At 38.2% G+C, this 23,823-nt stretch overlaps 1 protein-coding gene across 2 annotated transcripts; it reads right to left on the bottom strand.

Annotated features, from left to right (window-relative positions):
• On the bottom strand, positions 1-17,886 carry LOC120546768 (mucin-19). Of its 2 annotated transcripts, XM_039781950.1 has the most exons (6): positions 17,727-17,886; positions 16,427-16,471; positions 14,856-15,486; positions 11,517-11,682; positions 7,345-11,318; positions 1-5,787 (listed from the first exon to the last, which is right to left on the bottom strand). In XM_039781950.1, exons 3-6 carry the CDS (start codon positions 15,348-15,350, stop codon positions 1-3), a joined length of 10,422 nt encoding a protein of 3,473 aa, XP_039637884.1. In that variant the 5' UTR covers positions 15,351-15,486; positions 16,427-16,471; positions 17,727-17,886. The 2 variants fall into 2 exon arrangements, with proteins under 2 accessions (XP_039637884.1, XP_039637882.1); XM_039781948.1 differs by having other exon boundaries at positions 1-11,318; positions 17,727-17,880.
• Positions 17,887-23,823: the final 5,937 nt, after the last annotated feature.

The raw sequence follows: 23,823 nt of genomic DNA, 5'->3' as shown, positions 1-23,823 counted from the left end.
TCACCAGCTTCTTCTTCTTCTTCTTCTTCTTCTTCTTCTTCTTCTTCTTCTTCTTCTTCTTCTTTTTATTTCATCTTCACCTGTGCTGGCAATTTCTTTTTCTTCAGCAATCTCATCTTCACTTGTTGCTTTGTCAGCTGTGTCCTTTACATCTGACTCAGACTCATCCGCACTGGTGGCTTCCACCGCTGCATTTTTGTCAGATTCATGATCAGTTGTGTCTGCCACATCTTCTGTATTTTCCTCATTAGCTGTCGTGGCATCACCAGCTTCTTCTTCTTCTTCTTCTTCTTCTTCTTCTTCTTCTTCTTCTTCTTCTTCTTCTTCTTCTTTCATTTCATCTTCACTTGTGACGGCATTTTCTTTTTCTTCAGCAATGTCATCTTCACTTGTTGCTTTGTCAGCTGTGTCCTTTACCTGTGACTCAGACTCATCTGCACTGGTGGCTTCCACAGCTGCATCTTTGTCAGATTCATGATCATTTGTAGCTTCAACATCTGCCTGTTCTGCTGCATTGTTATCTTCAGCTTCACCTTCACTTGTGGCATCATCTTTTTCCACTGCGATTTCATCTTCAGCCATTGTTGCTTGATCATTATCTGCAGTTTCCTCTTCATCGTTCATGGCAGCCTCATCCTCGTCACAATCATCTTCAGTCGTGGCTGCCACATCAGACTCTTCTGCAGTATTTTCTTCAGCTTTAGTGGTTTCTGCAAACTCTTCCTTTGACTCTTCCTCCACAGCTTCCTCATTGTCAGATTCATTTTCAGCAGTCTCTTCTGCTTCAATTTCATCTTCACCAGTCTGTTCCTTTAATTCATCTTCACTTGAGACATCTCTTTCATTTCTTGTAGCAGTCTCTTCAGCTGTTGCTGTTTCAGCTGGTTTCTCTGACAATCCATCACCTGTGACATCATTCTCCTCTGCAGTCTCATCATCATTTGTGTTAGCATCTTCAGCTGAATCATCACTGGTGGCAGTAGTCTTTGCTCCATCGTCAACCGTCCCTGCACCCACAGCTTCTTCTTTGTCAGATTCATTTTCAGTTGTTGCTGCCACAGCAGCCTCCTCTGTTTCAATTTCATCTTCAGCAATTTCATCCTTTGATTCATCTTTGCCTGTGACAGCAGTCTCTTCCTCTACAGCCATCTCATTTTCAGTTGTTGGTATTTCAAGTGGTTCTTTTGATGATTCATCAGCTGTGGCATCGTTCTCATATGCAGACTCATCTGCACTTGTGGCAGCAATCTCCTCCTCATCCACTGTCCCTTCTTCCACAGCGTCATCTTTGTCAGATTCATCTTCAGTTGTGGCTGCCACATCATCCTCTTCTCCTGCATTTTCATCTTGAGCGGTGGTGGCTTCAGCAGTCTCTTCCTTCAACTCATCCACAGCAACCTCTCTTTCTACATCCATCTCATCTTCAGTTTCTGCTTCTTCAGCTGGTTCCTTTGACAATTCCTCAGCCGTGGCTGTGACATCGTCTTCCTCTGCATTCATCAGTTCAGCTGTGCATGCATCCTCTACAATGGATTCATCCTCAACCATGCCTATGTCTCCACTCTCATTATCTGTCATTTCATCTTCTGTTTTGCTTTTTTCCTCATTGTTATCTACAGAAAAGACATTAACTGTTTCTTCAGCAACAGTCTGTTCAGCCAATATGGTATGTACGTCTTCTGCTTCATTGTTTTCAGACTTGTCATCTTGACCTGCATCTTGACACACATCATCTTCTACAACTGCAAAGTCATCTTCAGTATTGTGGTGTACGTCATGCCCTTCCATTTCTCTTACAGCTTTGAAAATAACACTCTCTACAAGTGTTTCTGCCACTTTTGTTTCAGTCTTATTTTCAGAGTGAGATGTACAGGTGACTGTCTGTGTATTGCAAGGACCACTGTTCTTCATCAACAGAATCCTCTTCAGGTCAAAGTCCATGACAACAGGTGCAGTATTCATAACTTCTGCAGGAAGTGGCGGCCTAGATGTCATTTTTTTCTGAATGCATGTTTCACATGGACAGAATTCGTCGTCGTTTTCACTGCGCTGGTCACTGTAGGATGTTTCTGTTGCTGAATAATCACTTTTTTCTGCTTGGTGATCAATTGATTGTTTGAGCATAATCTTCAGCCTCTGTTGTCTCTCTTCTGTTTGCGTGGTTGAAGCACGGGACATCGCTTCTTTAGGAGGTCGTGGTGGGCCCGCCTTACATTGAATGTGCCTCAGTTCCCTGTTTATACTTGTTTGGATTCTTTTGTGGACCTCAGTTTTAAGTTCACCTATCATCGTATCAAGCTGCTCATTATTATCCAAGTTCCATCTGACTTTGAACTCTTTCATTGCATTGATATAATGCGTCATGAACTGCTTTTCTATTTTAGTTAATAAGTTTAAGACCCAAACAGGATCAGGATCTTGAGAAATTATTTTGTTGTCATTTTCTGAACTCTTGTTTGAACTCTTGTTTGAGGAGGGTGGTGTTGTAGGTAGTTCTCTTGGAGTATCATTGCCTGTAATTGTGTCATCTGGATCTGGATCATCTTCCTTTTGTTTTTCCTCATACATTGCTTCTACTTCTCTCTCAGATGTCCATTTAGCTTCTGCTTCAGCATCTGCTTCACCTTCACAGACTTCTGGTATTTTCCTTAATGTATCTGCACTTGTATGTGCTTGAGACACGTTACCATTCACACCATCACTACTGTTCCCGGAGCCTGTGGAGCCACTGTTGACATCCACACCAGAGGATGAAGTATGAATGAATTCATCGTCCACAGAATGGTGATCACCCTTCTTAAACACATGTTCATTTTCTGGAGGATCACAAAGCCAAAGAGACTGAAGAATGTTCATTAGCTCTTGGTATCTTGCATCCTTTTCATTTGCATTTTTAGGATTCTTGTCTATTAACTGCAACTTCACAAGGCAATCCAAAAGTCCTCTAGCTGAAGTGCTTAGTTTACGTCCATACACTGGGGAAATTTCTGGTAAACTGTTAGATCTGTCGAACTTTGGATTTAAAAGTACTTTCATCACCTGTACGGAGGAATTCAATATTTTTGCGGCATCATCTCTCTGAGTACAGGCAGGACTATTATCAGCATTTGGTGCCTCTGTGCTTGTTTGGCTGTCATCATTAGGGACACTATTTACCATAATTCCTTCATTTGTGTCTTTTGTATTCTCAGCTGCAGAGGCATCATTTCCAGTATCCTCGATTCTGGTCATTTCTTCTGTTGTGTGGACTTGTTTTTGTCCATCACAGTTTTCATTAAATTCCTCCATGCCATACATATCACCATCTGCTGGTATTGAATTCAGCCATTCATTCACAACCTCAGTAGGGGATGCATTTGGAAGGCTGGATGGAACCAGCTTAAAGTCATCAGCATTTGTGTTCTTGTATCTGCATTTGCTGCTTTTGTCACTTTTGTTATCCTTGACACTCCTACCAATGTTTGTAGCTTTCAGTGGACTATTTGTTGTCCTCTTAGACACACTGGATTTTGATTCTCCCACGGATGAAATCTCAATCTCTTTAACAATATCTGAACTGGACAGAGTTTGTGATAAATCGCTTTCATTCGACTCTGCATGACAAATCACATGGCATTTATTTTCTTTTGGTTGTTGTGCACTCTGGCAGGTTTCTGAGACACAATTCACAACTTCACCTGCAGTTATTGGAGAAACACTGGTCTTCTCCTCAGCAGGAACGTGAACAGATTCCTCTTTATTTTCCATACATTCATCTGTTAAAATATCGGTTACTTTGGATTTCCGAGATTTCACAGACCGATTTGACTTGACAAATAAAGAACTTTTTGGCTGACCTTCACTTTTCTTTTCTTTAGCCCCAGATGCTGTTGACTTATGTGATGAAACCTTAGACTTTGACGACATGGCTGTAGGTGATCTGTCTTCACTTTCCTCAACTGTCAGAGCAGGGATTTCAGATGTCCCTAACATTTCAGATTGATTGGATTTTGCAGACACAGTGCTAAGTGTTCTCTCTTCTTTTTCACTGGTATTTACGTCATCGGGAACATCCGATACTTTTGATTTCTTTGATCTTACTGACATATTTGACTTTGCTGACATGGCACTTGGAGCTCTCTTAGATTTCTCTTGAGCATTTCCTTCATAAGGAGTGTCCGAACTTTCTATTGTAGGAATTTCAGAAGCTATTAATTTGTTAGATTTTGTTGAATTATTTGATTTAGCTGATTTGGTTGACATCGCACTACACACTCTTACTCCAGGTTCTTCATCTTGTGCAGTCCTTTCACTAGGGGTAATTTCAGATACGTTGGACTTCATGGTTCTTGTAGAAGCATTTGACTTTACTGACAAAACACTTAAAGTCTTCTCTGTTTGATCTACCTCTTCAGTATGTGTTTCAGCTGTTTTGTCCGAAACCTTTGATTTCCTTGACCTCGAAGACCGATCTGACTTTAATGATTTAATTGACATGGCACTTGTTGTTCTCTCTTTAGTTTCCTCACAGTCAGCCTCATTTTCTTCATTTCCACCATCTTCTTCGCCGTTTACATTCTGAGGATTGTGAGAAGCTTTTGATTTTGTAGATACTGATGTGACATTTGACTTCACTGATTTGGCTGACATTGAGCTTGTTGCTCTCACCTCTGTGTCTTCTTCAGTGTTTTCATCTGCAATGTTAGTGTCATCTTCAACAGCTTTTGCTTTCGTTGATACTGCTGAAGCATTTGACTGTCTTGAGTTTGCTGATTTGATGGAGGTACTGCTTGGTGATCTCTCCATAGTCTCCTCATGATTCTCTTCCCCATGAGTATTAGATTGTTTTGACTTACTAGACTTTGCAGAAATATTTGACTGTCTTGATTTGGAAGATCTGGCTGATTTAGCTGACAGGGTGCTTTGTGGTCTTTGTACAGTGTTCTCATTATTTGACATGTTTTGTACTGAAGGAACATCACAGACGTTTAACTTACTTGATTTTATCGAAATGGCTGACTGTGTGGATTTGGCTGACATTGCACTCTGTGCTCTCTCTTGAGTTTCCTCTTTATCATTCCCTTCATCACAAATGGCAGTAGTTTGGACAGAAGAAACATTTGATTTTGAAGATTTTGCTGAAGCAAGAGACTTTGCTGATTTAGCTGAAAAAGCGCTAGGGGTTCTCTTTGTAGTTTCCTCATGATCACCCACATCATCAGTTGTAACACCAGAGGCCTTTGACTTAATAGATCTTTCAGAAACATGAGACTCAACTGATCGGAGTGAAATGCAGCTTGATGCTCTTTCTTCAGTTTGCTCTTTGCCATTTTTTTCAGTGGGGCTCTCAGAGCTTTCTTCAGCTGGAACATCAGAACATTTGGACTTTTTTGATCCGGCAGATATATTTGACTTGACTGACTGAGCTGATATTGAGCGCACTCTCCCTTCATTCTCTGCATCAGCGATTTCATTACTGTGTTCAGAAGGGATGTCAGAGTCTTTTGATTTCTTAGATATTTCAGAAACGTTTGATTTTGCTGATTTGATTGACATATTGCTTGAAGCACTTTCCAGAGAATCACAAGCACATTCTTCAGTTGTGGCAGCCAAGACTTCTGACATATTTGATTTTGCAGAAATAGTTGACTTTGCAGTCATTGCACTCTCTGCTCTGTCTAAGGTGTCTTCCTTTTCATTGCTTCCCTCGGGAGTATTAGTATCAGGAGGAACGTTAGAAGCATTTGATTTCATAGATACTGTAGAAGCATGTGACTTAGGTCTGGTGATGCTTTCTTCAACTGGAACATGAGCTGGATTTTCAACACCATTTTCTGAGAGAACTTCAGAATTTTTCGATCTTTTGGATGTTGCAGAAACATTAGACTTTGTTGATTTTGCTGATCTGATTGATATATTGCTCGGAGCTCTCTCTGCATGTTCCTCATGATCAGATATATTTTCTTCAGCTGGACCACCAAGTCCTTTTGACTTTGTAGATTTGACAGAAATAGTTGACTTTGCAGTTTTGGCTGACTTGGCACTCTGTGCTCTCTCTTGAACATCCTCTTCCTCATCTCCTTCATCAGGAGTGCCAGTACCTTTGCTAGTCTGAGCTTCAGAAGCTTTTGATTCAACAGATTTTCTAGAAGCATGTGACTTTGCTGATGCAGCTGACAAAGCACTTGGAGCTCTCTTTGCAGACTTTATAGATATTTCAGATACGTGTGACTGGACTGATTTGGCTGACATGCTGCTTGCTGCTCTTTCTTCAGTTTGCTCTTTTTCATTTTCATCATCACAGTTTTGGGAAGGAATTGCAGAACCTTTTGATTTCTTAGATATTGCTGAAGCATTTGACTTTGCAGATTTAGCGGATGTAGTTGACATAATGCTTGGAGCTCTTTCCACAGAATCACAAAAACATTCTTCAGCTGGGGCAGCTAAGACTTCTGACGTATTTGATTTAGCAGAAATAGTTGACTTTGCCGTCATTGCACTCCCTGCTCTGTCTAAGGTGTCTTCCTCATCATTGCTCCCCTCAGGAGTATTAGTATCAGGTGGAACTTCAGAAACTTTCGATTTTCTGGATGTTGCAGAAACATTAGACTTTGTTGATTTTGCTGATCTGATTGATATATTGCTTGGAGCTCTCTTTGCATGTTCCTCATGATCAGATATATTTTCTTCAGCTGGACCACCAAGTCCTTTTGACTTTGTAGATTTGACAGAAATAGTTGACTTTGCAGTTTTGGCTGACGTGGCACTCTGTGCTCTCTCTTGAACTTCCTCTTCCTCATCTCCTTCATCAGGAGTGCCAGTACCTTTGCTAGTCTGAGCTTCAGAAGCTTTTGATTCAACAGATTTTCTAGAAGCATGTGACTTTGCTGATGCAGCTGACAAAGCACTTGGAGCTCTCTTTGCAGACTTTATAGATATTTCAGATACGTGTGACTGGACTGATTTGGCTGACATGCTGCTTGCTGCTCTTTCTTCAGTTTGCTGTTTTTCATTTTCATCACCACAGTTTTGGGAAGGAATTGCAGAACCTCTTGATTTCTTAGATATTGCTGAAGCATTTGACTTTGCAGATTTAGCGGATGTAGTTGACATAATGCTTGGAGCTCTTTCCACAGAATCACAAAAATGTTCTTCAGCTGAGGCAGCCAAGACTTCAGACATATTTGATTTTGCAGAAATAGTTGACTTTGCAGTCATTCCACTCTCTGCTCTGTCTAAGATGTCTTCCTCATCATTGCTCCCCTCGGGAGTATTAGTATCAGGAGGAACTTCAGAAGCTTTTGATTTCATAGATACTGTAGAAGCATGTGACTTAGGTCTGGTGATGCTTTCTTCAACTGGAACATCAGCTGAACATTTTGACATACTTGATCTTTCAGTAACATTTGACTTGTTTGAATGGACTGACATTGAACTTACTGATCTGCTTTTATCAAGATCCTCTTCATTTGCTTTTTCAGGAGAATCAGCAACGTGATCAGTAGGACTGTCTGAAGCTTCTGATTTCTTAGATGCTGCTGAAATAGTTGACTTTGTTGATTTTGCTGATCTGACTGATATATTGCTTGGAGCTCTCTCTGCATGTTCCTCATAATCAGATATATTTTCCTCAGCTGGACCATCAAGTCCTGTTGACTTAGCAGACTTTGCAGAAATAGTTGACTTTGCAGTTTTAGCTGACGTAGCACTCTGTGCCCTCTCTTGTGCTTCCTCTTCATCATCTCCTTCATCAGGAGTGCCAGTACCTGTGTCAGACTGAACTTTGGAAGATTTTGATTTGGTAGAATTTGTAGAAGCATGTGACTTTGCTGATTTAGCTGACAAAGCACTTGGTGCTCTTTCTTCAGTTTGCTGTTTGTCATTTTTATCATCAGCACTCTCAGAGCTTTCTTCCGCTGCAACATGAGCAGAACATTTTGACTTGTTTGATCTTGCAGAAATGTTTGATTGAACAGACTGTGCTGACATTGAACTCATTACTCTCCCTTCACTCTCCCCTTCAACAACTCTTTCCTCAGGATTGTCAACACCATTTTCTAAGGGAACTTCAGAATTTTTCAATCTTTCGGATGTTGCAGAAACATTAGACTTTGTTGATTTTGCTGATCTGATTGATATATTGCTTGGAGCTCTCTCTGTATGTTCCTCATGATCAGATATATTTTCTTCAGCTGGACCACCAAGTCCTTTTGACTTTGTAGATTTGACAGAAATAGTTGACTTTGCAGTTTTGGCTGACGTGGCACTCTGTGCTCTCTCTTGAGCTTCCTCTTCATCATCTCCTTCATCAGGAGTTCCAGTACCTTTGCCAGTCTGAGCTTCAGAAGCTTTTGATTTGACAGATTTTCTAGAAGCATGTGACTTTGCTGATTTAGCTGACAAAGCACTTGGAGCTCTCTCTGCAGACTTTATAGATATTTCAGATACGTGTGACTGGACTGATTTGGCTGACATGCTGCTTGCTGCTCTTTCTTCAGTTTGCTCTTTTTCATTTTCATCATCACAGTTTTGGGAAGGAATTGCAGAACCTTTTGATTTCTTAGATATTGCTGAAGCATTTGACTTTGCAGATTTAGTGGATGTAGTTGACTTATTGCTTAAAGCTCTTTCTCCATGTTCTGACATATTAGATTTGGCAGAAATATTTGACCGTGCTGATTTCACTGACAGTGCACTAGGTCCCCTCTCTTCATCATTTTCAGTAATAGTTTCTCTATCTGAACCATCACAGCATTTTGACTTTCTTGATCTTGCTGAAATGTTTGACTTGCTGGATTTTTCTGACATGCAGCTTAGTGATCTCTCGCTGGTTTCCTCTTCAGCCTCTCCCTCATCACAAATACCATCATGTTTAGGAAGAACTTGAGAAGCTTTTGATTTTGTAGATACTGCAGAGGCATTTGACTTTTCAGATTTTGCTGACATTGCACTCAATGCTCTTTCTGCAATTTCCTCTTCATCATTGTTTTCTTCAGACCTATCTTTAGAGGCTTTTGACTTACTGGATATTGCAGATGAATTTTCTGACATGACACTAGATGCTCTCCCTTCAGCTTCATCATCTCTGGTTTGCTCTCCATCAATTCCATCCCCGTAATTGTCATCACTTTCTTTATTAGGAGCTTCAGATGATTTAGATTCCCTAGATATTGCAGAAATATTTGACTTCACCGACTTTGCTGATATGACTGACATTGTGCTTTGTGGTCTCCCTTCACTTTCCTCTTCAGCATTTCCAGCATCTGAAATGTCAGCACTTTCTGTAGAATGAAGGCCAGACATCTTTGATGCTCTAGATTTTGCAGATGCATTAGAGTCAGCTCTTGCTCTCTCCTCTGGTCCTTCAGCATTTACTTCATTCATTTCTTCACAACCTTTTGACTTTCTAGATGTTGCAGATACATTTGACTTGATAGACCTAGCTGACATTGCACTCAATGCTCTTTCTTTATTTCCAGCCTGTTTTTCTTCAGGTGAAAGATCAGACACTATTGATTTTTCAGATGCATTTGATTTTTCTGATTTTCTGGACCTTGCGGATGCATTTGACTTCATGGATGTCACTGACATGGCACTTGGAGCTCTCTCCACAGTTTCCCCTGTTTCCTCCTCGCTGTCAGCTTTATTTGACACTCCTGACAAAGCACTAGGTGTTCTTTCATCCGTGTCTTCCACTTCCTCAACATTCTCAATTTCAGATACTTTAGACTTTGCTGATTTTGCTGACATGGCACTGTATGCTCTCTCTTGACTATCTTCCTTAACATTTTCTTCATCTTGAAGCTGAGATGCTTTTGAATGTGTAGATCTTGCAGAGGTTTTTGATTTGGATGACATGACACTTGGCACTCTCTCTTGATCTTCTCCAGCCTCTTCAGCTTCCTCCTCTTCCTCAACATTTTCATCAGCTTTTTTTGACGTCCTTTGCTCAGTTTCCTCCTCAGCTTGTTCATTATCAACATCCTCATTAGATGTATGTTGTTCAGCTGCCAGTATGTCATCTGTAACATTGAAAACATCGGTTTTCGATTTTGTAGAGGCATTTGAATGAACTGACATGGCACTATTGTATCTTTTCTCCTCTACATCTTCAGACTCTGTATTCTGTATTTCTTCAGATTTATCTTTTCTGCCAGACATATTTGATTTGACAGACATGGCACTTGATTGATCTCTTTGCATCCCACCTTCTTCTTCGGAATCGGCCTTGGTTTGCCCTTTGGTGTCATCTTTAGGATCCTTAGACACTTCACAATTACAAGTGTGTGATTTTGGGGATTTTCTTGACTTTCTAGAGTGCCCTGAAGCATTGGATGCTCTCTCTGTAGGGCTCAGGGACACATGTTGTATAGGTGATGCTGTATCCAACACTGCACTTCCGCTGGTCTCTTCGCTTTCAGGTTTACTATTCTGAGACAATGCTCTCGAAGCACTCAGTGGAACATCATCATCCTCACCATTTTGATCCTCTATATGTTCTGTTATTACCTCAGACAAAGCACTAGTAGCAGATCCTGTACGTTCTTCTTGCTCTGGTATTTGAGCAGTGTTGACATTATCCTGATCATTTGGGGAACTGTCAACACACACCTCACAGTTGTCCGGTGTGGAGGACTGCACCTTGCACTTTGGTGAGCAAGTCTCACTCCTGATGGTGCAGTACTCTACAATTTCAGATGTCTCAATAGTCTGCTTCACAGAGTTTTCTCTCTCCACCACTTGTTCTGTATGCTCTTTTGTATGCTCTTCGCTAGTTTGCCTTCCAACCACTGTCTTTCTCAAGACCATCGTATGTGAAGATGCACTTGAGCTGGAAGTTCGAATGCAGCGAGTTGCCCCAGGTGTCCCCGGGACGTAATCCTGGCAGTGACTGCAGCAGTGAGGACAGTGAGGCTCCTCTGTGTGTCTTTCATAGTGTCTTTTGATGTAAGCCTCAACTTGCTCACCAGTAGATATGTTTTCTGATTCTGAATAGCTTCTATCACTAACCTGCGCAAAATCTGGGTCATTGTGTCCTTCTAGGAACTCAGAATTACTGCCTGTTGTCTTTTTTACTTCTGTCGACCAATGTATTGTTTCGTCATTTTGCAGCCGGAAGCGCACTTTCATTTCCATAGACAAACTGCCATCTTTATTAACACGAACCCGTTTCTCTATATCATCATCTCTCATACCATCCCCAGTGTGCAGGCAGAAGTCCACATTATCTGGAGAGTCGGTTTCATCTGGTAATGACTTGTCAGATGACACTGACTGCCTGGTAGCTCTGTTGTCAGATTCCAGTTGTGGATGTATGACGCTTTTCTTTGTTGGCAGTCCTTGGTTTACCATCAAGACACAAAACAAAACAGAAGAAAAAAATACAAAATAGATGACATAGCTCATTTTGTGCAATACAATTATACTGTATATTGCAGGTCCTTCACCAGGGAAACACTGCTAAGAATATAATTTGTAATTCATTTTAAAAACAAAATTCACAGATGAAGTCTGTGACAATTAACTGTTTCTCATACCCTTGTGTCCTTCATTGCAGCCACTAGAGCGAGACCTCCCACTCAGCTTCGGAAGTTTGTCATCAGATGTTTTCTGAAAATTCTCCACGATGGATGGGTGAGAAGGCTCACGTCCCACACAGACAAGCACGCTGGGGCACTGCATAAGACTCTGAACATTGTCAATCTGAAGCAGAAGAACAAAAAGTGAGTGAGCCTGCTTACCGAATCACATTCATGGAAAAATAAAAGGGAATAGGCAGAGGGATTACAAGCATGTTTGATTTGAAACAGTTTGGATTAAAGTGCATGGAAAAGCCAAATTTTCAAGTAGATGGGGAATTTTGCCAGGCAGATTTCTGACTGGCGTTGTTTTGATTCAATCTCTCACCATATTTTATGCACAAGATGGATTCTCTTTTTTACAGAGACACTCTTATACCAATTTCTAACAAGAAAAATACATTTTTATGTATTGTTTTCTTTTGGCAGCCTGTCATTGTCAGCCTTTCTAGGCACTGTAGGTGGGAGCAAACTGAATGCAGAACACTTAAAGAGGTAGAATAAGACGTATCTAGTGCAGAGTTTTACCACCTTAGCACCTACTACTGTACCTGTAAAGAGGCCTCCTGCATTAACAGGGACAACACTGTTGCCTTGTGCTTCTTATTATTATTATTATTATTATTATTATTATTATTATTATTTATAACCCTATAGCTGAGTGCATATTTGATATATATTTATTTGACCAATATTGAAGCTTCTGTGGCCTTTCCTTATGACCTTTTTATTACTCAAAGTATGGGTTTTATGTTTTTAATATTGTTTAATATTTAACTTTTCCAGTAACCAAGTTTTAAAACTTGAACTAGTCTGATGTTACTACTGTATTTATAGTAGTCATGATTTTAGTAAATGTTTGTTCTTTTACCAATCATGTAGGACTACAGCAAATATGAAATATGTATAGGGAAACATTTCACAAGCGTTATGACGATTATATTATAATTACATCTATACATTGTCCCCTATTTTGGGCAACTGAATGCTCTAAATCCCTGCAAAAGAAGGCTATGAGTTAAAGAGAAGTTAAGCATCCTAATCCAGGATGATCTCAGGGAAACGTCACAAGATGACGGTGTATTATTGCAATGGTGAGCTGCCATCGTCAATATGGGTAATGCTCAGCAGTACTCCAAGCTTGCTGAGTGTGAGAAGGTAGTAGACTAAATTATATAGACAAGCAAACACAGTGGTGTGAGCGTTGTAATCCATAATTTGATTTATTTTTCTTTAGGACACCTCCTACTCCTAAAATGTATAATGCAACAGAAACACACTCTATTTATGCCTGTTGGTATTGCAACGTGATTAACAAACGTGGATGGCTAACATCATACAAGTGTAATCACCTTCTTATCATCACAGTGTGGTAAATTCAAATGTAAGTCTTCTGTTTCACAGGTGATTAGCCTGAATGGCTGAATGCTAAGGTGTTTTCTGTGTACTGACCTGTTTTCCCCTGCATCTCCATGCAAAGGCCTAATAAAAGCAGCTACTGTATTTTGCTTCCATACTGAAACACATATGACCGTCTGCCTCTGTTTAATACTGACAGCTAGGCAACTCCAAGAAAAATGTAGACTAAAATATTGAGAGTTTTGTTGATTTTATTTTGCTTGTAAGCAGTCAGTTTTGATGAAAGTGCAGTTTTGAATTTTAAATTCGATGTTGGTGAAGGCAAATAAATTGCTTTATCCGTGGTCCCACAAAGCCCAGGTGAAGATAATTAATTGCCACTGTGGAAGACATATTTCTGAGACACCTCTGGTATCAAAGTAGTGGAGTGGAGTTTTAACGTTGACCTGTTTTTCCTCTCTCAAAAATAGCTCTGATTTGATCAAGATTAATGGGGTTTGGAGCGATACCCACAATCTGAATGTGTGTGTGAGGGAATATCCCCGTTTCAGTCACTAATGCACACATTCAAAATATTTATCCCACTATAACAAAACTAAGTTCAAACCAAATTAAACTGATATTGATATTTGTTGTGTGAATGGTAAAAAAATTGCACATATCTAGTTACAGAGGCATTTCCTCCCAAAATGAAATGATCATACTGGTAAAAGAAACTAAACAGTCAAACACAAATAAAGCAGAATATGATGTAGATTTGGATGTTAATAACATCAGTTATTGGATGATTTTATACATTTCAGTGGGATTTTAGAGCACACGGTAGACATATCTATTTCAGAAATACTTTGGCACTGTATGAAATAGTTTCTGATAGATGGCACAGGATTTCGAAGTAAGCATAAATCATCCTCTTATTGGTAAAAATAAATAATGTACAGGGTGCACCTTTTAGAAGGTTTTAACAATCCAATGTCATTATTTATTTCCATGGAAAAAGATGCAGTACTCTGATTAAATCTATTTTTAAATTTAGTGTTCAGAGCAAGTGTATTTTTTTCAATGTAGAGACAGTAATGAAACACACCCAGTACGTTAAAATTCAGTTAAGAGATATATTTCATAATTGAATGTTGTTGTAAAATGACTTTTTGAAATTGTGTGTTTGCAGTGGGGATTATGGTTGACAACACTCTCAACTGTGAACTAGTAAGGAATCCATCCTGTCACTAGAGGCCTCTCTTTCACTCTGGTTTTTGATCTCAGGCATGAATTACTGCAATGTGTAACAACTATAAACCAACATACTTCTGAGAGTACTTTTTAACCCTCTGAGGTCTACGGGCATTTTTAGATATCTTCTTGAATTCTCCTTTTAAGGGTTTTGGAATATAACCTGATCCCCATATGTTCCAAATGTTCAGAACAAACTCAGCTTTCTCTAAATTGTTCCAGAGCAATGTGTGAAGAGAAGTGGAAATATATCAAATCTCTTGTGAAAAAAAACCTACACTCAATTGTTTTGGTGCTTGAAATGAGTTTACAAAAGTAGTTTAATATATGAATAAATAGTAAATAAATGTCTAAAATTTTATTTTGTAATATCCCTTTTTGAGTAGGAGTGTTGTCAAACATCACTTGGACTCGCCGGTGCGTCTTTTGTCAGAGGGTTAAAGCCAAATGCAAGTCTTGGTACTAAGGTTTATTTCAGATTCAGCCTTCCTTTTCAACTCAGTAATTACATAAAGGGTTGTATTCACTTAGGTCAAGCACAGAAACTTCCTCTCATTTCCTGAACACACAATAGAATAAAATCTCATACAACCCCTGTACTCCCAAACTCTGCAGGTTATATGAGAGAGTATCAAGTTAAAAAGAACATTAAAACTAAACACATATTTTTTATAATCGTCTAGTTCCTAGTGTGTATGACCTTACCTTGTGTCCTTCCACAGTGTACAACTTCCTGATGTGGTACTGCATGAGCTCAGAAACCTCCTCTAAGAAAAGCCCCAAACTGCGTAGACTCCTGGGGTGCAAGACAATGGTCTTCCTGAATAAGGGGTCGCTGTTCTTCACCAGCACCACCCTGTTATTGAACCTGGGATGATGAATGTGGCCTGAATGTGCCACAGGGTGCTCCTCGGGCCTGGTCGGTCCCCTGAGAACATACTCGTGTGGATGATGGTGATGATATGGTGTATGAGTGTGATACAGAGGTGTGACCTGAGTCTCTAACGCTTCCATGGCCTGGGCATGTCTATACTCAGAGCAAAGGTAGCATTCCTCCAGAGGTTCTTGATGGGCCACCATGCCATGGTGGTGGATTCTGGGGAGCAGGCTGGTGTGGTACTTGAAGGGGAGAGAAGACTTGTGGAAGCTTTCTCCACCTACAGCATTGAAGCACTGGAAGTTGCGTTTGTGGGAGGACATTTCGGGTGGTAGTCTCTCTGCTGTGGCTGAAGAATGGTCTCAGGTGAGCAGAAGAAGAGGACAGGTCATGTTTCTCCTGCCCTGCCTAGGGGAAGGTGTTGCACCACACATCTGCGCGGCTCCCACTCATCCCAGGCTGAAAGAGAAATTAAAACAAAAGGTGAAAAAACAGGTTAAAGAACAAGCAAGAATGCAATTAAAACTGATGAGTAAAATGTTCAAGGCAAAGCAAAAGAAACAAAAAGATGAATTCCTGTTTCCTTTACATGCAACTTTCTTTCCGGCTAACCTGCATGCAGACAGTGAACTTGTACTTTCATACCCATTTTAGCTTTTCCTGCTAACCCAGCAGGGCTCCTCAGTACTTAAGTCTAAATCAGTACCTGAACATGTTTGATGAGGGCTGACATAAGGCTCGTCTGAGAAGAAAATCTTTACAAAGAGACACCACTTAAGGCTGTAGGTGTAATCAGCGCAACACTGTTATACAGTTATCTTGTGTCTTTAAGTGGAAGACAGTTGACCACTGATTTAAGAATCTTCTTCAGTTTAAGATTTAGCATTGGGTCAGAGACTGACATGCTTTCATACACTTTTTTCACTTTTTTTAATGTACGTATGCTAAAATGATTGCTGAGTGATTACAGTGCATGCCGTATAACTGCAACACCCAGGGTTCAATTCGGCCTTGGGACCTTTATTGCATTTCATACCCCTCTCTCTCTCCCCGCTTCTCTACTCTGTCCTTTGTCAAATAAAGGCAAAAATGCTAAATTATCTATAAAAAAAGTACAGTATGCTATTATATTGATAAGAACTAATTATATCCAGACTAAGAATAGATTTATTTACAGTTTAGCAGTTGTTGAAATCACTCACCATTGCAAATATCTACTACATTTTAAAGCAGGATACACATGACAGGGTCGTTACATACTGTACTGTATGTGCAGACTGCTGAGAAGATCAAAGAGTAAACAAGGACAGGGATAATGGGGATCCAGCCACAAATAAATCCTCCAAGTGACATTAAATAACAAGCTTAAGTCTCTGCTAGCAGTGAAAGTGGACATTACCTTGGTGATTGTCACGGAAGAAAATACATCCTTATCCAGCTTTTCCTGCAATCAATAACACAAGGATTATTTATAAAAATAAGCAATATCTGCAATAAGCACAATGCTTTCTTACTGTGATAATACGAGGAGGTAAAGATAATTCATTGTAAAATTCAACTGAAAATGAGTCAAATTCTGTGGCAATAAAATAGGCTAAGCTTGACTGGCACATATAAAGATCAGGTTTTGCTGTTGTCCTTGTATTCACAATGTAGTATTTCCTCTAGCTGAACATTTTGGCAGAGGAAAGAACAGTAATTGGTTGCTGGTAATTCTCTTATGTGTCATGTTGCCAACCTCGGCCTTCAATTCTTGAGATTGAACCTATCCATTTATAGCCTAAAAGGCATTTTAATTGTCATAGAATATAATTTGAGTAGAACCGTTTGTCTTCAGTAATCTAGGAGAGTTAATTCTATTTCAGTTAACTGAATTTAGAGTTTAAAATACATTCTTCTAACTGATGTTATAATAACAATCATGTAATCTGTGTCCGACAGTAGAGCAGACTTACACAGCCACCCTTTTTTCTGACACTGGATGCTGACATGGTCCATCATATGTTTCATGATCTCAGGAACAAGCAAAACGCATCCAATATGAAATTTCACAAATACAGTATGGCTACTGATGGATGCCACAGATGTTTCTTTAGAAATATAATTCTAGAGTTGCTTTTTGCAGGATGCCAATATTACAGGTCCCACAGGAGGGTTTGTGATCATGATAAAACAAAGGAACAGAGAAGGGTTATACTTGTATGTAAAGATACTACAGTTTGCAAAGTTGCAGAAAGTAGTTATTTAAAAAAAAAATGGCAGAGACAATTATTCTGCAAACTAGCTGCTACTCAGCGGATAACAAATGCAAAGAGTTTTTTCCTTTCTTCATTCACCATGACCAGGAAACATATGTGGCCTTGGATCCCTAGAATAATGCTATTTATCCCTAAGGTGTCATGTTTGCCAACTGAGGCTCCTAAAAAAGTACAAACAAGGAAAATAAAAAGCATATCCTGCATACAGGCCACTTTGAGGTTATCCAGTTTAACATGGATTATTACATCCTTTCTTTGTGCAAATCACACAAACAAATTATTACCCAACATGACTTTAATTAATTTGACCTTTTGCAAGTGCAGTTTCCTGTGTTATTTTTTTTAGTCATCAGAGCATATTTCTGTTCCTGCGCAAATAACATTTAATGTACACAAGATAAAGTAGTCTGGCCAAAATATACAGTAAGTATGTATACTCACATGATCCACAACCATAAAAGACTGGAAATAAATAGTCCCAATCCACAGCATGCCAAAGAAACACTAGAGCTATTGCAAGCAGAGAAGTGAGAAACCAATTCAAAAGCCTCCCTGCAGAAGCGGGTATACCTGCTAATCACATACATGGGAAGCTAAGGATAGAATGAAAAGCCCTGCTAATCACTCTGAGATTGGACTGAAATCTGCTGAGGCTTTGGACACATGACTGGGACTTCACCATTGCATAAAGGGAGTTAAACACGCTTTTAGAAAGCAGTTGAAGGCTGTGACAATCTATGACTAGGCAATACGTTCATTCTCTTATCTGCCACCTATTGTCCATTCAGTTTTTGATTCTATGATTCTATGGCTGTAGTTTCTGCTGGGTTTTGTCTCCAACTCTACAAATTGGTTTGGCTACTTTTTTATGAGTTATACCTGAGCAGGATAAAACTAATACACAGACTTGAATTGTTATAATGTGAAAGGATTCTTGTTACAATAACTTGGTATGTTATATATATATATATATATATATATATATATATATATATATATATATATATAAATTTTGGTATGTCAATAATGAGACAAAACATAAACATCAAAATATCTTGACTTCAGGCTATACAAATGAAATTGACTCATCTAGCTGAAATTGGTGTCATTTTTTCCCCTGAGGAAGACATATTTTCACACATTATGTTACATTATATATTATGTTATGATCTGAGTGATGGGTCTGTCAAAATGTCACTTAAAGAGAAATCTGTCAGAGGCAGAGCTTTCAATTCAGCTCCCTGTGTGGCTCAAGTTCAAAGGGAAACCTTTGCTCTTCCATTCTTCAAAACCTGACATTTTCTGTTGGTGTTTCAGTCTTTCACTTATTAAACTCCATTGTATCTGTGCTTCAATATATATCTCTGTGACATGATGTTGTCACAGCACAAAACTTAAAATTAAGCTTTTAATGTTTGATTTTCACATGTCACGTGTGTCATCTTTTAGTGTTCTAGATTGTTTTATTTAAGTTTTCATGTAAAGCATCTTTGAATATCTTAAAAAGAGCTCACTAAATGTGTTACATTTAGCAACCTGAGCAATAGTATAGCCATCAGATTTTCCAGTGATATTCAGCCAAAATCTCACTAGCCCATTTCACACCAGCTCTCCCAATTGCTGTGTCATGCCGTGTAAACATCACCACAAAAACAAAGCGGATACAAATGTACATATAACAAACAGAAAACAAAGAGTTGTCTCACGGGCCATATCAAGATAAATGGTGAAAGATGGCAGAGTTTAATTTAACTATTTATTTTCCATGGCACTGTAACACTAATGAAAGAGGCACTGCCCCCGCCTAATTGGCCTACACCGACCAGCTGCCTGGTTGGCAAATCCTCCTCAGACAGTTTGTAATGACAGAGCAAGAAATGCTCAAATGGTTTAAAGTCACAAGTCCAAAAACATGTAATAAATGCTTCACCTGCATTTGTTGGTACAGCATGTGAAGCTGTTTTAGAGACTGTACATTTCTCGTCTAAATATCACTCTGGTCAGCTCGCTCTTTTCAAGGACAAAAGAACTGCCACAGAATACATGAGAGGGTTACCCTTATCAGAAGCTCACAGACGTCATCCCGGTCCCTCCCTATGATGCCAGGAGTTTCAAGAAATGCTTCATCACAGGAGCACCCACTCCCACAAAGCCTACACAAACACATGCACAGGGGGGCAAGCCCCCATGCTGCCATCTGTCTTCAGTCTTAAAGAGCTTGATGTATCATGGTGGGGTGGAGTTGACTCAAGGAGGGCAGATTTATTGTCTCCTGACTCATGGGATGAAAATAGCAGAAAGACCCCCCTGCTGAGTCATGACGGTAAATGCTGAGAACGTGGTTTTGTCCACTGTGGGCTTTCCTGTGCGAGAAACACACCTCCACTCACTCCTTAAAGTCAATTGAAAGAGGTTACAATCAGTTTGAGTCAGCTTAATGGAGTCATCATGAAGCGATTATTTATCTTTTCATTAAATGTCTGTATTCTGAAGTAAATAGTTTTTTTGCGGCATAAGGGCTTTTACTCTTCTGTGATCAATCAATCAAACTATTCCATGCAACGCTTAAAGTGCCACAAAGAAATGATTTCCCAGAACCTGTAGTCTCCATTCAATTTAATTCAATAGGATTAGCAGGAATTTTAGTCTCCAGTCAGCAGTCTAGCCTCCACCATGCCAATGCAGTTTGGATCACAGTCACAGCAGGGCACCCTGAAGCTCATCATCCGCCAAGCTCACACATGAGCACTGATGCTCAGGCTTAGCACCACCCTCCCCCCCAGCCCCCTCCTGGCTGCAGTTAAAATGTCAGGGCTAATTAGTGTGCAGCCTGCTGTGCAACAGGACTCTAAAGCTCTACACCCAGGAAGTTGAAGCCTTGATTAACGGCCCCAGTTAAAGGGTAAGACTTGGAGGTTTAAACCCAAGTTCAAGGTTGAATATAAGATGTGATGAATGCTGTCACTTAAATGGTACACATGATGGCCACAAATACTAACATTGTTACATAATTGCGTGCATTTAGGCTTAACAAGAAGACATTGCACATTAAAAGTAATTAGAGTCCACCTTCCATAATGAGATATTAAATAATCATTATAATTACGACATACAAGTTAACAACAAATACTACTAACTTCTGATTGTTACAGCAAAAAAGAGAAAATTTAAATGCAAACAACACAGTTATAGCATTTCAAGTGTGTTTATCTGATACCAATGTTCAAACCTGAGGCACTGCCAATATCATGGTAATGAGTACCCAGACAGGCGTTACCTCTGTTCACTCCGTCACAGGGAGGATCACAGGGGGCGGAATATTTATATAACCATGGAAAGGAGTCTTGACCACACATTTACACACAAAGCACATTTCCACAATCCTACAGCAGGCCCACGCTCTGGACAAATCCTGACAAAACCTCTGGAGAATGCTAACTTACCTGTTATATATATCCATTTGCTGTTTTGTTTTTTTTATTTCTAAACTGTACAAATTTGGGGTTTAGCCAAGTGGTGGTAACAGATTTGCATGCGTTTCACTATTTTTCTTTTACTTAATAAGATTGACACCACATCATTGGTTAACAGACAATATTGCTGCTGTGTTTAACACCAACAATGTGTACTACAGTATGCACTATAGTCATATAGAGTCATAGTATAGTTTGTCATATAAAAAGTCATAAAGGGGAAACCTCTGGCTCAACCAGAAGAGTGTAAGCCCCATGTAGGATGAGCCCTTGGCAGGCGCCGCGGGTTCAAGTCTGAGCCTTTGCTACATGTCATCCTCCTCTCTCTCCACTTTCCTGTCTAAAAAATAATCTTAAAATAAAAAGTAATAGCATAGTATGTCAAAAAAAGTCATAAAAAAGTCATAATATAGTATGTGGAAAAAAGTCATAAAAGGTCATAGTGTAATAGGTCCAAATAAGTCATAAAAGAGTCATAGTATAGTATGTCGAAAAAAGTCATAGTATAGTATGTTGAAAAGAGTCATAGTATAGTATGTCGAAAAAAGTCATAAAAAGTCAAAGTATAATATGTCGAAAAAAGTCATAAAAAGTCAAGACATGTTTGTATGTTTATTTTTTGTATGTCTGGTGAGCCAAAGAAAAATTTCCACCCCGGTGGACAATAAAGATTTATTCTATTCTATTCTATTCTATTCTATTCTATTCTAAGTATAGTATGTCAAAAAAAAGTCATAAAAAGTCAAAGTATAGTATCTCGAAAAATTCATGAAAAAGTCATCGTATAGTATGTGGAAAAAAGTAATAAAAAAATTATAGTATGTGGAAAAAAGTCATAAAAAGTCATAGTCTAGTATGTCAAAATAGTCATAAAAGAGTCATAGTATAGTATCTCGAAAAAGTCATTGTATAGTATGTCGAAAAAAGTCAGTCAAAGTCATAGCGTAGTAGGTCGAAATAAGTCATAAGAGTCATAGTATAGTATGTCGAAAAAAGTCAGAAAAGAGTCATAGTATAGTATGTCGAAAAAAGTCATATAAAGTTAAAGTATAGTATGTCAAAAAAGTCATAAATGTCATAGCGTAGTATGTCGAAATAAGTCATAAAAGAGTCATAGTATAGTATGTCGAAAAAAGTCATAATATAGTATGTTGAAAAAAGTCATAGTATAGTATGTCGAAAAAAGTAGTAGTACAGTAATAGTACAGTGTGTCGAAAAAAAATCATAAAAAGTCATAAGAGTCATCGAAAAGAGTCATGGAAAAGTCGTTGAAAAAAATCATGTTATAGCATGATAGGAATAGTCATAGAATAGTATATTAAAAAAAGTAATTAAAAGTCATAGTATAGCAAGTTTGAAAAAAGTAATTAAAAGTCATAGTATAGCATGTCGAAAAAAGTCATAAAAAGTCAAGACATGTTTGTATGTTTATTTTTTGTATGTCTGGTGAGCCAAAGAAAAATTTCCACCCCGGTGGACAATAAAGATTTATTCTATTCTATTCTATTCTATTCTATTCTATTCTATTCTAAGTATAGTATGTCAAAAAAAAGTCATAAAAAGTCAAAGTATAGTATCTCGAAAAATTCATGAAAAAGTCATCGTATAGTATGTGGAAAAAAGTAATAAAAAAATTATAGTATGTGGAAAAAAAGTCATAAAAAGTCATAGTCTAGTGTATGTCAAAATAGTCATAAAAGAGTCATAGTATAGTATCTCCGAAAAGTCATTGTATAGTATGTCGAGAAAAAAGTCAGTCAAAGTCATAAGCGTAGTAGGTCGAAATAAGTCATAAGAGTCATAGTATAGTATGTCGAAAAAAAGTCAGAAAAGAGTCATAGTATAGTATGTCAAAAAAGTCATATAAAGTTAAAGTATAGTATGTCAAAAAAGTCATAAATGTCATAGCCGTAGTATGTCGAAATAAGTCATAAAAGAGTCATAGTATAGTTGTAGCGAAAAAAAAGTCATAATATAGTATGTTGAAAAAAGTCATAGTATAGTATGTCGAAAAAGAGTAGTAGTACAGTAATAGTACAGTAGTGTCGAAAAAAATCATAAAAAGTCATAAGAGTCATCGAAAAGAGTCATGGAAAAGTCGTTGAAAAAAATCATGTTATAGCATGATAGGAATAGTCATAGAATAGTATATTAAAAAAAGTAATTAAAAGTCATAGTATAGCAAGTTTGAAAAAAGTAATTAAAAGTCATAGTATAGCATGTCGAAAAAAGTCATGGTATAGTGTAGAAAAAAAGTCATAAAAAGTCATAGTCTAATATGTTGATAAAAGTCATAGTATAGCATATCGAAAAAAGTCATATTATGTAAAAAAAAAAATCATATATATCATGTACATATCAAAAAAATCCTGAAAAAAGTATTGTAAGTCGAATTAAAAAAAAAGTTATAGCATAGTATGTTGAAAAAAATCAAAAGATAGCATATCGAAGAAAGTCTTATTTATTATGAAAAATAGTCACAAAAAGTAATAGTATAATATGTCGAAAAAAGTTGTAATAAGTCACAGTATGCATGTCGAAAAAAATTATAAAAAACTCATAGTATAGTATGTCGAAATAAGTTATAGTATAGTATGTCGAAAAAAGTCAATATAGTATGTCAAAAAAAGTCATGGTATAGTGTGTCAAAAAAGTCATTAAAAAGTCATAGTATGTCCAAAAAAAAAAGTCATAAAAAGTCAAAGTATAGTATGTTGAAAAAGTCATGGTATAGTATGTTGAAAAAGTCATAGTATAGTATGTAGAAAAAAATCACAAAAAAGTCATAGTGTAATATGTCGAAAAAAGTCACAAAAAGTCATAGTATAGTATGTCAAAAAATGTCATTAAAAAGAGACCCACAAAAACTCCACATACAAAGCGCCATGTCCCTGACTGGGAACCCTAACCAGAAACCTTCAAATGTCAACTCTCAATGGGGTAACGGTTGCATACCACTGAGCAGCTGAAACAATTACTGTAGTCTATGATGTGGAAAAAGTGAGTCATAGTATACTTTTGAAAAAAGTCATAGCATAGTATATTCCGAAAAAGTAATAGAAGT

The sequence above is a fragment of the Perca fluviatilis genome, chromosome 18 (genome assembly GCF_010015445.1).
Source record: "Perca fluviatilis chromosome 18, GENO_Pfluv_1.0, whole genome shotgun sequence".
NCBI lineage: Eukaryota > Metazoa > Chordata > Actinopteri > Perciformes > Percidae > Perca > Perca fluviatilis.
The sequence above is the reverse complement of the archived record's forward strand: the minus strand, read 5'-3'. Positions and strand labels throughout refer to the sequence as shown.

Excerpts from the sequence above, each read along its gene's own strand:
- LOC120546768 (XM_039781948.1), bottom strand. The coding sequence starts at position 15,350 with ATGTCCTCCCACAAACGCAACTTCCAGTGCTTCAATGCTGTAGGTGGA. Across the intron at positions 11,683-14,855 it reads ACACTGTGGAAGGACACAAG|ATTGACAATGTTCAGAGTCT; the intron begins GTAAGGTCATAC and ends CTTCTGCTTCAG. Across the intron at positions 11,319-11,516 it reads CTGCAATGAAGGACACAAGG|GACTGCCAACAAAGAAAAGC; the intron begins GTATGAGAAACA and ends TGGTAAACCAAG.